We start from the raw sequence: 14,375 nt of genomic DNA, 5'->3' as shown, positions 1-14,375 counted from the left end.
GGAACTAGCTCTTGTAGACCAGGCTGGCCTCAAATTCACAGAGATCTGCCTGCCTCTGCCTCCTGAGTGCTGGGATTAAAGGCGTGCGCCACCATGCCCCTGCTGTTGTGGTGCTTCTACCGGCATGGTTTAGGAGTCAGGAGACAGCGGGGTGTAGTGGCACCCTCCTTTAATCCCTGCACTCAGAGGCAGAAGCAGGCATGATGTACAGTGCGAGTTTCAGGGCAGCCAGTTCTACAGAGAAACCCTGTGGGTGGGTGGAGGGAGACATTAAAGAGAGCTCACTCAAATCTGCACTTATTGGTTAGTAAATCGATGTGAGAGTGGCCAAGAACTTTGTGAAATCTACAAAAACGGGTGTATGTGTGAAGTTTAACATTTTCTCTAGAAGGAGGTTTAGCCGGGCGGTGGTGGCGCACGCCTTTAATCCCAGCACTCGGGAGGCAGAAGCAGGCGGATCCAGGACAGGCTCCGTAGCTACAGAGAAACCCTGTCTCCAAAAAAAAATAAAAAGGAAACGGCTTTTGATTATAGTGGAGACCTCGGTTGCACGGAAAAGGGCATGGACTTAGCCTGAAATCAACACTACTCTTTGAAACCAACTCTGGCTTAGGACTCCGTCTCTTGCGAGCCCAGCTCATACCCACAGTTGTCTTTAAATGGTCCTTTCTTGAACTGGGAGCCTCTTCATCTGGAAATTGGGGTCCCTGTGTGCTCCCTGCCCACTTCCACTCTGGACAAGCAAGGGAGAGGGTATGCATGCCCATGTGGAGCGGGTCCCACATTGCAAGGGTATTTCGGATCTCAGGGAGGTCTGGGTTGAGGAATACTGAAATTACATAGGGGAAGTGGCCTAGTAAGGGAGGCAGGACCGTCCTGGGCACCTCGTTGTGCTCTCTATGCAAATGAGCCGGCTCGGGCCCCGCCCCCGCAGCTTGTTTCCGGGACTGCCGTCCTCTGTCGTTGCTGCGCTGCTCGGCGGGGACCCCGGGCGCGGCCATGGAGGCGCGGCGGCCGGTGCGCGTGCTGGTGGACATGGACGGCGTGCTGGCCGACTTCGAGTCTGGTCTGCTCCAGGGTTTCCGCCGCCGCTTTCCCGGGGAGCCGCACGTGCCGCTGGAGCAGCGCCGCGGCTTCCTCGCCAGCGAACAATATCGAGCCCTGCGGCCGGACCTGGCGGTAGGAGGCCCGGCGGAGAACCTCGCTTCCCCGCCCTAGGCGGGGCCATCTGGGTTCCATTCCAGGCACCCCAGCTTCTGAATCCACAGTTCACCCCCAACCAGAAAGCTTGAGCGCGCCCATCCACCTCCAGCATTCTATCCCCAGCGTGGGCTCGGGCTGTTTATCGTGGGTCCTCTCTGGGGCTCCCCCTGCTGTAAGGCAGCAGCGGGATGAGATCTGTCTTTTTCAGGAGAAACTGGCCAGTGTGTATGAAGCTCCAGGCTTTTTCCTGAACTTGGAGCCCATCCCTGGGGCCGTGGACGCTTTGCGAGAGATGAACGACATGCAAGAGTAAGGAGGGTGGAGAGGGGGCGGCGGGAGGTCACCCAGCTCCCCAGGCCTAACTGCCCCCTCTCTCTGCAGCACCGAGGTCTTCATCTGCACCAGCCCACTGCGGAAGTACGACCACTGTGTGGGCGAGAAGGTGCCGGCGCCTGCGCAGATTTAACTTTCCAAATTTGTTTTTTAAAAATAAGTCACAGAAAGTGGGGGCTGGGGAAAAGGGGTACCGCACTTTGGAGGGCTTAGTTCCACTTAACCCAACGCCTCACTGACCCTGCATTTAAAGCCTAGCCCATTGACCAATCTGCCTTTTATCCCCCCCACCCCCTTCCCATACAGTACCGCTGGGTGGAGCAGAACCTGGGGCCTCAGTTTGTGGAGCGGATTATCTTGACTAGGGACAAGACAGTGGTCAAGGGAGACCTACTCTTTGACGACAAAGACAGCATTCAAGGTTGGGCCAGTTAACCATGATAACCTCCAGGCATCTGGCCTGCTGGGATTAGGGCAAATAACCGGATTACAGTTCCCAAACTGCCTTTCCTGCCCCAGGCCTGGAGAAGACCCCAAGCTGGGAGCACATCCTGTTCACCTGCTGCCACAATCGGCACCTGGCCCTGCCCCCCACCAGGAGACGGCTGCTTTCCTGGAGTGACAACTGGAGGGGGATCATTGACAGCAAGCGAACTGGCCTGTGAAGGACCCTGGGATGGGTCAGCAGGAACCTGCACAGACAGGTGACTTCTCCACGCAGGAAGCCAGCTTGAACAACTGCCACCTGGCCCTTCCCAAAATGGCTACACCCAGAAGGAACAGGGCTGGCGCAGAAAATCAGTTAGGAGGATTTTAATAAAAATAAAAACCCAAAGCAAGGCATCTGTTCTTCGAAGACCTTCTCTCAGGAAAGGCCAGGGTCTGTGCCGGGCTGGGGTGGGGCAGAGAACTGCAACTCTGATAGTCTTCTTTCTCCTCTCCTGCAGGGGCCGCACCCACAGCCTCATTCCCACACCCTTGCAGATGGCCTTCCTGGAACACAGCTTTTCGTTCCCCACCTAAGGGGGACAGTGCTAGAGATCAGAAGCTCCCCCATTTCACCTGAACCCCAACCTCTCATCAGATCTACCCTCTTTTTGCTTCTTTCCCCTTTAGTTTCATTTTTTTTTCTTTTCGCTGGCACAGGAGGGAGGCAGAATCTTGGTGTCCTTCAGACATTATTGGGACCCTGTTTTTTTCTTTTGGGATAGGATCTTACTCCATAGCCCAAGTTGTCCAAGTCCCCCAAATTGCGGGGGCTGGTCTCAAACTCATGACTATCCTCCTGCCTCAGTTTCTCAAGTGATAGGATTACAGGTTTGAGCTGCTGTGCTCTCTGGGTCCTGGAGGTTGGTGGCTTCTGGGACAACGGCAGGTAGCAGACCTGGGTAGCGGACCTGGGTAGGCTCTCGTCCCTGCCATGAAGGGTTCGTATGCAGGGCTCCCACCCCAGCGTCAGAAGATCCGGTCACAGGCAGAGGGGGCAGAGCAGCTTTTTTGTTTTTTTTTTGTTTTGTTTTTCGAGACAGGGTTTCTCTGTGGTTTTGGAGCCTGTCCTAGAACTAGCTCTTGTAGACCAGGCTGGTCTCGAACCAGAGATTCGCCTGCCTCTGCCTCCCAAGTGCTGGGATTACAGGCATGCACCACCACCGCCTGGCCAGAGCAGCTTTTTTGAAGGGACAGGGATGCCACAGTTGGCATTTGTTACACGAGGGGTCCACAGCCTGGTCACAAGAGGAACTGAAGTCACTGTCTTTCCATCTGTGTCCCAGGACCCTAGGCAGGGCCTCTCTGAAGGGACACTTCGCTGTCCTGTCTTCATTCTGCTCTTAACTCCTGGAGGGCCTTGCTCCTAATCCCCGATGGCCACCTGGTTAACAGTCACTGAGGTGTGACACCCAATGGCAGAGACCTCATCTGTGTTCCTCACTTGGTGCTTAACAAAAAGGCAGGGCTGTGTGGACAGTTGTTTCTGGGCGGCAGAGCTACCCAAGTCAGTGTCTGCTGTGCCCAAATGCCCAGCCTCAGTACTGGAGGGGTTACCCCACAGCACCTTCCCAGCAGATAAGGAGTTCCTCTGGGCACTTGTGCTACTGGCCACTCTCCCGAGTCCTGGTTCTAGCAGCTGTTCTTGAGCACCACTGTGCAAAGCTTTTATAGCAGCGTGTTGGCTGGGCCTGGGGCACTGAGCTGGTCTTCTGTCGGCACTGTTGGGAGCACCAGCCCATGAGAGTCACACCAGCTGTTTCTCTCCCCTAAGCATCTCAGTTCTGGCTCCTTCATTCCTCCCTACTGGTTTTCCTAGCGTAAACACCCGTCATGCTCAGAGATCCTACCTTTCATACAGCCAAACAGGCATCCCGTGGGCAGGATGGACGGCTATTGGTCTCTGCTTCCTATGCCAGGACTGGTCTCAGGCAGAAAGTGGCAGAGCCCTGGGGTCTTCTTGGATCAGGGCTGCTGTGGGGCCTCGGTCTTTGGCAGTGGGATACCCAGGGCTGAATGGGCCTGCTGGCTCCGTGCCTCAGCCACCTGGCTTGGGGAGCAGAAGTCCTCCAGGAAGATCTGGGCCAGGTTCCGGAGCCGTATGTTGGCTGAGAGAGAAAAGCGCAGCATGCACTGGACCACGGGCAAGGAGGTGAGCTCGGGATGGGAGCCCGTGCCGGGTGAGCTTAGGTACATGAGTGTGGTGACTGCAGATAACACCGTCTCCTCGTTGGGACTGGACAGGCAGTTGGTGATGAGCGGGATGCCTCCGGCCTGCAGAATGTGCTCCTTGTTGGCCTTGTCCGGGGACAGGTTGCAAAGGCCCCCTGGAGAAAGGCAAGGTTGAGCCCAGGTGCTGTGGTCCTGGCTCTCATCTCTCCTCCCAGCACCTCTGGCCAGTGAGCCTGGGGGAGTGCCCAGGCCTGGGGAAAGTCTGCCCATGGACAAGGACTGCAAGGTCACCGAAGCCCAGACTTCTCAAGACTTCAGAAATCCAGCCTTTTCTATCAGCCCTAAGTGAAGCAGACACAACACCATGCCTCGCTGTGACTAGAGAGGAGAGGAGGAAAGTTCAGAGTGAGAGACCAGTGACTCTGGAGCACTGGCTGCTCTTCCAGAGGTCCTGAGTTCAATTCCCAGCAACCACATGATGGCTCACAACCATCTGTACTGAGATCTGGCGCCCTGCTCTGGCGTGCGGGCACACATCGAGGCAGAATGTTGTATACATAATAAATAAATAAATCTTTAAAAAAAAACTGTCAAGAGCAGGGAAGGACTGGGAGGAGAGGAGGGAGGAGAAACTGCGGCCAGCAAGTAAAATAATAAACAAACAAACAAATAAATAAAACTATCAAGAGATGGCTCAGAGGTTAAGAGTGTTGACAGCTCATCCTGAGAACCCGTGTTCAGTTCCCAGCACCCACATGGTGGCTCACAACCACCTGTGACCAATTCCAGGGGCTCCAATGCCCTCTTGTCTCTATAGACACCAGCCATGCATGTAGCACATGTACGTACACAGACAAAACACTGATATAAAAACAAGAACCAGCCCAGCACTTGGGAGGCAGAGGCAGGCGGATCTCTGTGAGTTCGAGACCAGCCTGGTCTACAGAGCGAGTTCCAGGACAGGCTCCAAAGCCACAGAGAAACCCTGTCTCGAAAAACAAAAACAAAAAAAAACAAAACAAACAAACAAACAAAAAAAAAACAAGAACCAGGACCCCTTCTTCAAAAAAAAAAAAAAAACAAACAAACAAACAAAAAAAAAACAAGAACCAGGACCCCTTCTTCCATTCTCAGGGTAGGTCCCCTGACCTAATGACCTCTTGGCCGTGGGGATAGATGTTAATTTTTACAGAGAAACACTGCTTAGCTTTGGCTCCTCAGTGCCAGAAGATGGCTTCCTGTACGCGCTGACTCAGCTTCCGGCCATCAGGGCGCTAGGCCCCTCTGCCTAGCTGGCAGCATCTCTTGAAAATGAAGGGGAGGGTGATGGCCCAGGAGAATGGCTGAGAGCTTCTGAGACCACAGACTGGGCCGGGGCACCGAGATGGCCCCACATGACCCACCAGAGCCCCTGCCCAGTCCATGACCCTGAGTCTGCCCGCTGTGAAGGGCTACAGAGCTGGGCAATGGTGGCATACACTTTTAAGCCCAGCACTCTGACTCTGAGGCCACCTACCTCTGTAGGGCTACATGGAGAAACCCTGTCTCAAACAAGCTAACAGCCGCCCACCATAAAAAAGAACCAAGCTGAGTTCAAGGCCAGGCTGGTCTACAGAATGAGTTCCAGGACAGCCGGAAGAAAAAAAAAAGGTGGAAGCAGCCTGTGTTCCCACAAACTAGAGGACAGGCTCTGCCCGGGCTTCCCCTCTCCAGCCTTCTTGGGCTGGAGAGACCGCACAGTCCTTAAGAGCACTGACTGCTCTTCCAGGGGACCCAGGTTCAATTCCCAGCACCCACATGGCAGTTCACAACTGTCTGTAACTCCAGGATCCAACACCCTCACACAGACTTACATGCAGGCAAAACACCAACGCACATAAAATAAAAATAAACTAAAAACAAAACAAAAAAAATTTTTTTTTTTTTTTTTGGTTTTTCGAGACAGGGTTTCTCTGTGGCTTTGGAGCCTGTCCTGGATCTAGCTCTGTAGACCAGGCTGGTCTCGAACTCACAGAGATCCGCCTGCCTCTGCCTCCCGAGTGCTGGGATTAAAGGCGTGCGCCACCATCGCCCGGCCAGTTCCCAGATCTTTATAAGCAGCTCACAACCACTTCTAACTCAGCCCCATATTGCCTGATTACCTGATGCCTTCTTCTGTGTCCACATGGACCTACCCCACCTTCACCCCTACCACACACATACACATACATGAAATAAAACCTTCTGAAGTCCTAAAGGTAAAGGGAATCAATGCTGGAGCTGGGGAGATGGTACTTGTCACACAGGATGAGGACCTGAACACCCGCAGAAAAAGTCAGACATGATCGTGTGGGTCTGTAACCTCTTCATAGGGGCAGAGAGAGGAGAGAACAGGAGAGAGAGAGAGAGAGAGAGAGAGTGTGTGTGTGTGTGTGTGTGTGTGTGTGTGTGTATGTGTAGTGAGCTCCAGAGTCAGTGACAGCCACAGAGGAAGACCCTTAACCTCTGGCCTCCACACCCATGAACACACACATAGAAAGAATTAATTAATTAGTGTGTGTGTGTTTGTGTGCCACGTGCATAGTTGATAGTGTGGGAACTGCAGCCCCGAGTTGATATCCCTGACCCCATTTGAGGTGCTTATCTGCAAGGAAAACATAATAAATTCCCTCTGCTCCTGGAGCGGGGGAAGGAAGGAATTTTGAGTGCATGGTGACCGTTCCTTGATCCCTGCCGGGGTCAGGCTACCTTCACATTTGGTGCCATGGTATAAAGCCAGCCCCAGCAGGACAATAAAGAAGCTATTCCATCTCAACCTCGTGCTCTGTGCATTCATTCAATCCGGATACCCTCCGCTCAGATTCTTGGTTCCAGCCTGCGCTGGCGCAGCAGATAGAGTCTTACAGTATAGCTCTGGCTGGTTTAGAACTTGCTATGTAGGCCAGGCTGGCATTGAACTCACAGAGACTCATCTGCCTTTGCCTCCCAAATGCTGGCATTAAAGTCCTGTGCCACCATGCCTCCCTACAACCCTCTACTTTTTTTTTATTATTAAGAAACCAGATTTAGGATGGATCTTGTATGATCTCACTCATATAAAGATCAAGACCAGGTAAAAGCAACCCATTGGAACAGAGGTCAGAGCTGTGCCTGCACGGGGCACATGGGGGAAACAAGCCACATCTCGACAGAGGTGCCGGTACATGTAGGGGCACATACCTTAATGAACTTAAGGATTAATTAAACTGCCTGCCACTCAGTGCATCTCACTGTACACTCTCCACACTGCACTTACAAGGCAGTTACGAAACAGAAAGGGGCGGGGCTGGGGTGTGGCTTGGTGGCGGAGTGCTCGCCTAGGTTCCTGGTTCATTCTCGGCACCATCAAAAAGGAAGATGAGAGAAAGGCAAGTCCTGACTAGCCGAATAATTTACTTTAGACAGACAAAGGCGGAAAAAAACAGCTCGATGCAAGAGATGACAGCTCCACTGGACACCAGTAACCATAGAAACCCCAAGAGGCTGGAGAGGAAATCCCGAGGAGGACCTGAGATGGGAGGGCTGGACTGGGAGAAGCTGGTGGCCTGGAGTCACAGAGGAGGCACCGGTGCTGGGAGGTGCTCTCAGGATTTTCCTGGGGATTTAAAGAGGTGACACAGACAAGGCTCCATCGGCACTGGGCACCTCCTGACTGGGTGAGCTCTCCCTGAGAAGGGCCAAGAGGTTCCCTCCACTTAAGACCTTGCCCACCTCAGGGCACAAGGCTGGCATAGCCGGTGGAGTAGGATGAAGTGGCAAACACTCACAGTCCTCGCTACTAGGGCAGCTGAGGAAGGATGATCACTCAAGCTCAGGAGCCCATGGGAAGCCTGGACAACACAGTAAGCCCTTCCTTCACTCAAAAAAATATAAAACCGATCGTGGAAATACCGGTAAAGGTACTTGAGCCTGCCTGGTGGCCCAAGTCTAAGGACAGGAACTACTTGAGCCTGCCTGGTGGCCCAAGTCGTCTAAGGACAGGAACCACAGAAAGAAGGGACTGTGCATGCAAGCCATTGCACTCCGCCTGTACTTTTCTTGAAAAGTTCTTTCCAATGACAAACACATCTAATTAAATCTAAAGAGAAACACACTGTTGCTTTCCAAAGACACTGTAGGCAGCCTTTGAGCACTACTACCACCTGGTGGCATCATTATGCATTGCAAGATACCGGAAGGCCTCAGGTCATTTTTTTTAGTGGGGCGGGGATGGGGGACAGGGGTTCTAGATAGTGTTTCTCTGTATGTAGCCCTGGCTGTCATGGAACTCTGTATATGTATACCAGGCTGGCCTCAAACTCTCAGAGATTCACCTACCTCCACCTCCGGAGTGCTGGGATTAAAGACGTGCGCCACCACCGCCTGGGTAGAGGCCACTTGTTGAATCTAGCTTTAAAACTGCCAAGTACCCGGTGCTGCCCTGAGAACCAATCGGTTTTCACAGAAGCAAGGTACTTATTACGTTGCTCTGTATCCACCGCTCTGGGATGAGAGAGATGCACAGGATGTTCTGCAGGCCAGAAGAGGGCACCAGATCTCATTACAGATGGTTATGAGTCATCATGTGGTTGCTGGGAATTGAACTCGGGGCCTTTGGAAATGGAGCCAGTGCTCTTAACTACTGAGCCAGCTCTCCAGCCCCTCTGCTGGAGTTTTAAACCTGGCCCCTTGTGAGTTCGAGACCAGCCTGGTATACAAGAGCTAGTTCCAGGACAGGCTCCAAAACCACAGAGAAACCCTGTCTCAAAAAACAAACAAAAAAAAACCAAAAAAACCTGGCCCTTAAACTTTACCGAATCTTTGAACCCAGTTTGTAAGGGAGATTCTTTATGCAATGAAACTTCAAAAACCATAAAATCATCTCACCAGCACCACATCTCGGACGTGTGCTGTTGTTCTTAAGCCCCCACCTCTGACGCCCACACTCTGACCACGTCGTGGAAGATCTCATTTCTCCAAGGACACAGATGTATCTGGGAAGAGGTCAGTCAGGCCACCAGCCCGAGTCCCCTGCAGCTCCTAGCTGCTGACAACAAGCATTATCTCCAGGGTGAGCGGCAACACTGGGAAGGAGAGCAGGCCCACACTGACCTCACCCCCCAACTGCATGCTAGTGCTGCAGGAGCAGACAGCTATGGCCCGGGAGCAAGGGCAGGGTACAACCAGCATGCTTGACGCTAGGCTTTCTCCACTTAACCCTGCCTAGGTATCCGCTGTGAGGCTGAGGATCCACACACCTACTGCCCCTGCTTTTCTAGAGGGCGAGAATCCCTGAGCAGAAGGGTGGTTCCCCTGATGGGATATTGTTCCATCCTACCTGGGAGAAGAGAGAAGAGAGATTGTAGCTCGAAAGTGATCTGGATTCAGGTCCATGGGCAGAGGCCTAGGAGACCCCGTAGTGGCAGGCAAAGACCCTAACGAGTAGCTACTTACAATTTCCCTCTGACAGGTGACCGAGGGAAATGACACATGAGATGGTAACTGAATCCAAACCAGTCTGATCCCCCAGCCCAGCTCCTTCATATCAAAACTCACTGTTTGCCAACAGACAGATGCTGGTTTGGGTTCTGCAAGACTTGGCCAAGGGCAATCTGACCTGGCCTGTCTCTTGCCTGGCTACTGCAGAACCAAACAGTCCCTCATGAGGCCTCTGCGTCAGTCACGTCTGGGACTACATCCTTTGAAGACTCTTTTCCGAATCTGCCTCTTGACTCTCCTTCCACCCCAGGCCAAAAGACCTGCACACCCTTCAACTGCAGAGATAAGCAGAGCCAGGCTTGCTTCCCAGGGAGATCACCTCCTTAGTGCCCCCTCCGAGGTGGACACAGCGCTCTTGGCAGCAGGGCGAGGGTGTGGCAGGGCTCCCCTCTAGCGCCAGAGGTGATCCAAGGAAGGGAAATGACGAGTCACTGAATCTGCTTCTAGGTCCCACTGGGACTCTCCTTTTTAGTTGCATACGATAAATACAAGAGCAATCTAGTCTGCAGAGTCCCAGAGATTCAAGGCTGCGAGCTGAAGCAGCACCTGACACTAGAGACTTAGACCAGGGGAAGGTGGACAGGCATAAGAGAAGAGCTCGGGAAAAGAAACTGGCCACTGTCACCATTCCCAGGGCAACAGCAGTGGGGCAGAGGCACAAATGGAGGTACCTGGGAAGACATCTAAAGATCAGTATGTTTGTAGGGTTTGTTGTTTCTGAAGACAAGGCCTCCCTATGTAGACCCTAGCTGGCCTCTGCCTCCAGAGCGCTGGTCAGCTGGGCATGGTATACACAGCTTTAGTCCCAGCCCTAAACATACACCTACCATCTGTTACTGTGTGTTTCTGTAAATCTGAGTTCTCAGCACTGACCTTACAAAGCTGTTAAACTCTGACAAACACTGAGGATGTTCTATGTCCCACAGTACCAAACATTCAGCCAGGTTTGATTATGTTTTCACATAATGAAATGAACAAACAATCCATCTTACTAGTATGCACTGTCTTTAATAAATAGCAAAATTATGTTTACCAAAGATCCCCCACCCCTTGGGCCTCAAAGTTGTTATTTAGCTGAAAAATCACCCTAAATTCCTGATTCTTTTGCCTCCACCCACCCAAAATGCCAGAACTTTCTCTCTCTCTCTCTCCATACATATATATATATATATATATATATATGTTTGTTTTTTTTAGACAGGGTTTCTCTGTGCAGTTTTGGAACCTGTCCTGGAACTTGCTCTGTAGACCAGGCTGGCCTTGAACTCACAGAGATCCACGAGTACTGGGACTAAAGGCTTCAGAACTATAGTTATGATTTGTTATAGTAATACAGTTCGAGGCCAGCCTGGTCTACTGAGTGATTCCAGGACAGTCAAAGCTGTTACATAAAGGAATCTTGCCTCAAAAATAAACAAACAAAAGTATGTGCTAAAAGAATTTTTATTTGTTCTTAATTCTAGACTTCTTCCCATGGCCTGGATCTAAAGTCCCTGTGTTATAACTGCTCTAACTCCACCCCATTCAACTCCTCACTTAAAGCAGCCCCAATACACCTGCTGCCCCCCCCAACACCTCCCTGCTTAGGGCCTTTGTCCACACTGCACACCTAAGAAGGCCAAAGCTGAAGTTACGCCACTTCCTATTGCTCCATCTGGCTTGTTTGTTCGCACCTATCTCCCCCTTCTAGAACACGAACTCCTTCAGGGCAAAGGCTTTTTCCCAAACTGTTCACCATCTCTCCAGAACTGGGACCAGCACCTTCTTTATCTATCATTGGGCAGAGGAGATGGCTCAGTGGGTAAAAGAGCTGCCCTGCAAACCTGACAACCTGAGGTCCATACCAGGAACCTACATTTAAAAAAATGTATAGATGCAGCGTTGAGCATCTGTAATCCCAGCACTCTTAGGAAAGACGAGAGGTTGAGACAGGAGGATCAGCTAGAAGCTCATGGGCCAGCTATAGATGCTGCTCCTCACAGAAGAAACAAGAGAGCCCACCTCAGCAAACCGGAAGCAGAGAACCAGTAACTATCATTCGTTCGTTCATTCAGACACAGAATCTTACTATGTGACCCTAGATGACCTAGAATTTAATACGCAGACTAGGGTGGCCTTGAACTCATAGACATCCACCTACCTCTGTCTTCTGGGATAAAAGGCAGGTGCCACCATACCCAGTGGAAACTGACTTTTGAAAAACTTTCCTGACTTTCATGCATTCGCTGTGGTGTACATACCCATACTTACACACACACACACACACACACACACACACACACACAAACACATACACACAAAGTTAAAAACAAATCTACCATGAATAATTCAAACGGTCTTACAATCATCTGACCCCAGGGGTCCTAGGCTATATATTCCACGTCACCTTTGCATCTCTCGATATGCAAGAGCAAGCTCCAAACGCCTTCCAAAGCAGTTTCAACTCGCTTCCTTGCTCATTACCTCTTTTCTAAGAGGAAGCAAAGACACAAAGAGCTGGCAGTGACTCCCAGACCTGTTAGGGACTAGCTGTGACCCGGAAAATGTATAGAGGAGGCAGTGGCACACATATCTGGGAGGTCTGCCCTGGCAGATGAGATTCCTAGCCTAAGGACTAACTTGTTTCGTGACAGTGACTTATTCTATATCCCAGGCTGGCCTCCGAGTCACAGCAATGCTCCTGCCTCAGCCTCTCATACTGCTGGGTTTACAGGCGAGTGCCATCACGCCTGGCTGAAGGGCTCACTTCTAAGTCTCTGATGTCGCTCTAGCCCGTATCTAGGGGCCGGCCTAACCCTTACCAATAGCAAATTTCACTAGCGTTTCGTTCTCTTCTGACAGCGAATCGAGGAATAGGTCTAGGACTTGCAGCTGCCGTAGATACTCGTAGTTGCCCGGGTCATAGGCGAAGTTAGCGAGGTTGGCAAGGACTTGTTCCTTGGCATCTGCAATGGGAAAGTGGTCCTGGGGTTGGGCCCGTGCGGCTGCTGCCATAGGAGCCCTGCCTGGTCCCTCGCGCCCACCCCACACCTCTCACCTTGGCTCTCGGTCTCCTGGAACTCATTGACCAGCGCCTGCAGGTACCCTAACCGGCCGACGTGGGGGTCTACCTTGGGTTTCTGTGCCATGTGGAGCGGCGAAGGAGCCGGGAGGTGGGAAGGAAGAGGCCACAAGGTCGCGCAAAACCCTCGCCTATACCCTTGATCTGTCCCGGGAGGCGACAGAGCGGCAGGCAAACCCGGTCCGGTCCTGGGTTTGAATCTGTAGTGATTTGCAGTTGGAGATGGGATCTGGGGATGGGTAGGGATCTCAGGATCCTGGCAGAGCCGGGTAAGGATTGGATACCAGAGGCACACCCCTCACCCCGCTCTCCACACCGCTTCTGGGCTCAGGGCGGAAATCGCTCTAGTCCCGCCCCAGGGAGCGGAAGGGGCAGGACCAGAAAGGATTGGGCGTGGTTACTAAGCGCCTGCTGGGCTTCCCCGGCGATTTCGCTAGCTCTAGGCTTTAGGCGTCAGCAGCGCAGCGGCGGGGTTGCTGAGAGAGAGGGAGGAGAGAAGGCGGGGAGGAGGGAAGGCGGGGAGGAGGGAAGGCGGGGAGGAGGGAAGGGAAGGAAGGGAGGGAAAGATGGATGGAACTGACTGACTGAAGGACTTTATGGTTATCTAGGCATGGTGGTACTTTAACCCCAGCACACGGAGGAAGAGGCTAGAGAACCTCTATGAATTTGAGAACAGCCAGAGTTCAAGGCAAGCCAGGGCTACATGGAAAAACTCTGCCTACAAAACAAAACACCCCCCAAACCAAAACAAGATCTAAGGGTCCCAAGGAGCATCAGGGAAGGAGGGAGCTTTGCCATGCTGTCGCTATGGAGATGGAGGATACAGGCAGTGAGTTTTTTTAGGGCAAGGGTCAGGGGTCAGGTACTTAGTTCTGTTTAGTACCAGGGTCCTGGGTTATAGCAGAATGGGTTATGTACTTTACCTTTCCCTGGCACCCACGTCTAGGATTCAAGGCTGTGGTTAATCCCTGCCCAGTACCAACCTGGGACAAGAGTTTTGCCCTGGTCTGGATGCTATAGTACTGAAGCGGCCCATGAGAACTCTGGGCCCATTGGTTTTGTGGAGCCTGTCTAGCCTGGGGAAATACATCTCAGCTCAAGATGGCCAGGAGTCTCCTCGGTGTCTGATTAGAAAGACCTGGGGACCAGGAGCCAGAAACTTGGGGAACAACAGGGAAGCAAGTTCCACCCTTATGTGGCCGGGAAAGGTCTCAGACCATCCCTAGAAGATTTTTTGAGGGGATCAGCAAAGTGTGGGTTCTGGGATCTCAAAGGCCATTCAAGTCTCCCTTGTTTGCAGGGTCCTTTGGGAAAGAACCTCAGCCTTTGGATTTGTGCTGAAGGCAGAGTGACTTGGATTCATTCTCTGTCCAGTCCCTGGAACACAGTAGATGCTCAATAAATACTTGTTAAGGACTTTCACCCAGATATTTCTTTTTTTTCTGTTTGTTTGTTTTTCTTTCTTTCTTTCTTTCTTTTTTTTTTTTTGGTTTTCGAGACAGGGTTTCTCTGTAACTTTTGGTTCCTGCCCTGGAACTATCTCTTGTAGACCAGGCTGGCCTCAAACTCACAGAGATCTGCCTGCCTCTGCCTCCTGAGTGCTGGGATTAAAGGCGTGCGCCAC

The 14,375-nt window shown here is 52.1% G+C and overlaps 2 protein-coding genes across 7 annotated transcripts; one reads left to right on the top strand and one right to left on the bottom strand.

Annotated features, from left to right (window-relative positions):
* The first annotated feature begins 934 nt into the window (after window positions 1-934).
* Nt5c (5', 3'-nucleotidase, cytosolic) lies at window positions 935-2,256 on the top strand. The gene is made up of 5 exons (XM_005350724.2): window positions 935-1,179; window positions 1,412-1,512; window positions 1,585-1,645; window positions 1,843-1,957; window positions 2,056-2,256. Exons 1-5 carry the CDS (start codon window positions 1,000-1,002, stop codon window positions 2,199-2,201), a joined length of 603 nt encoding a protein of 200 aa, XP_005350781.1. The 5' UTR covers window positions 935-999; the 3' UTR covers window positions 2,202-2,256.
* A 77-nt stretch (window positions 2,257-2,333) lies between these two features.
* On the bottom strand, window positions 2,334-13,069 carry Armc7 (armadillo repeat containing 7). 6 transcript variants are annotated; one of them, XM_005350726.3, is made up of 3 exons: window positions 12,728-13,069; window positions 12,492-12,635; window positions 2,334-4,349 (listed from the first exon to the last, which is right to left on the bottom strand). In XM_005350726.3, exons 1-3 carry the CDS (start codon window positions 12,816-12,818, stop codon window positions 3,988-3,990), a joined length of 597 nt encoding a protein of 198 aa, XP_005350783.1. In that variant the 5' UTR covers window positions 12,819-13,069; the 3' UTR covers window positions 2,334-3,987. The 6 variants fall into 6 exon arrangements, with proteins under 6 accessions (XP_005350783.1, XP_026636549.1, XP_013203057.1 ...); XM_026780748.1 differs by having other exon boundaries at window positions 12,492-12,654; window positions 12,728-12,805; XM_013347603.2 differs by having other exon boundaries at window positions 4,209-4,349; window positions 12,556-12,635.
* Between the last annotated feature and the right edge of the window lie 1,306 nt (window positions 13,070-14,375).

Source organism: Microtus ochrogaster, chromosome 7, assembly GCF_000317375.1.
Source record: "Microtus ochrogaster isolate Prairie Vole_2 chromosome 7, MicOch1.0, whole genome shotgun sequence".
NCBI classification, from domain to species: Eukaryota; Metazoa; Chordata; class Mammalia; order Rodentia; family Cricetidae; genus Microtus; species Microtus ochrogaster.
The sequence above is the reverse complement of the archived record's forward strand: the minus strand, read 5'-3'. Positions and strand labels throughout refer to the sequence as shown.

Bases quoted from the DNA above. Each gene is read 5' to 3' on its own strand.
- Armc7 (XM_005350726.3), bottom strand. From the start codon at position 12,818: ATGGCACAGAAACCCAAGGTAGACCCCCACGTCGGCCGGTTAGGGTAC. The intron at 12,636-12,727 runs GTGAGAGGTGTG...TTCCCATTGCAG, and splicing joins CCAGGAGACCGAGAGCCAAG to ATGCCAAGGAACAAGTCCTT. The intron at 4,350-12,491 runs GTAAGGGTTAGG...GCCTTTCTCCAG, and splicing joins GCTAGTGAAATTTGCTATTG to GGGGCCTTTGCAACCTGTCC.
- Nt5c (XM_005350724.2), top strand. From the start codon at position 1,000: ATGGAGGCGCGGCGGCCGGTGCGCGTGCTGGTGGACATGGACGGCGTG. The intron at 1,513-1,584 runs GTAAGGAGGGTG...CTCTCTCTGCAG, and splicing joins GAGATGAACGACATGCAAGA to CACCGAGGTCTTCATCTGCA. The intron at 1,958-2,055 runs GTTGGGCCAGTT...TTCCTGCCCCAG, and splicing joins CGACAAAGACAGCATTCAAG to GCCTGGAGAAGACCCCAAGC.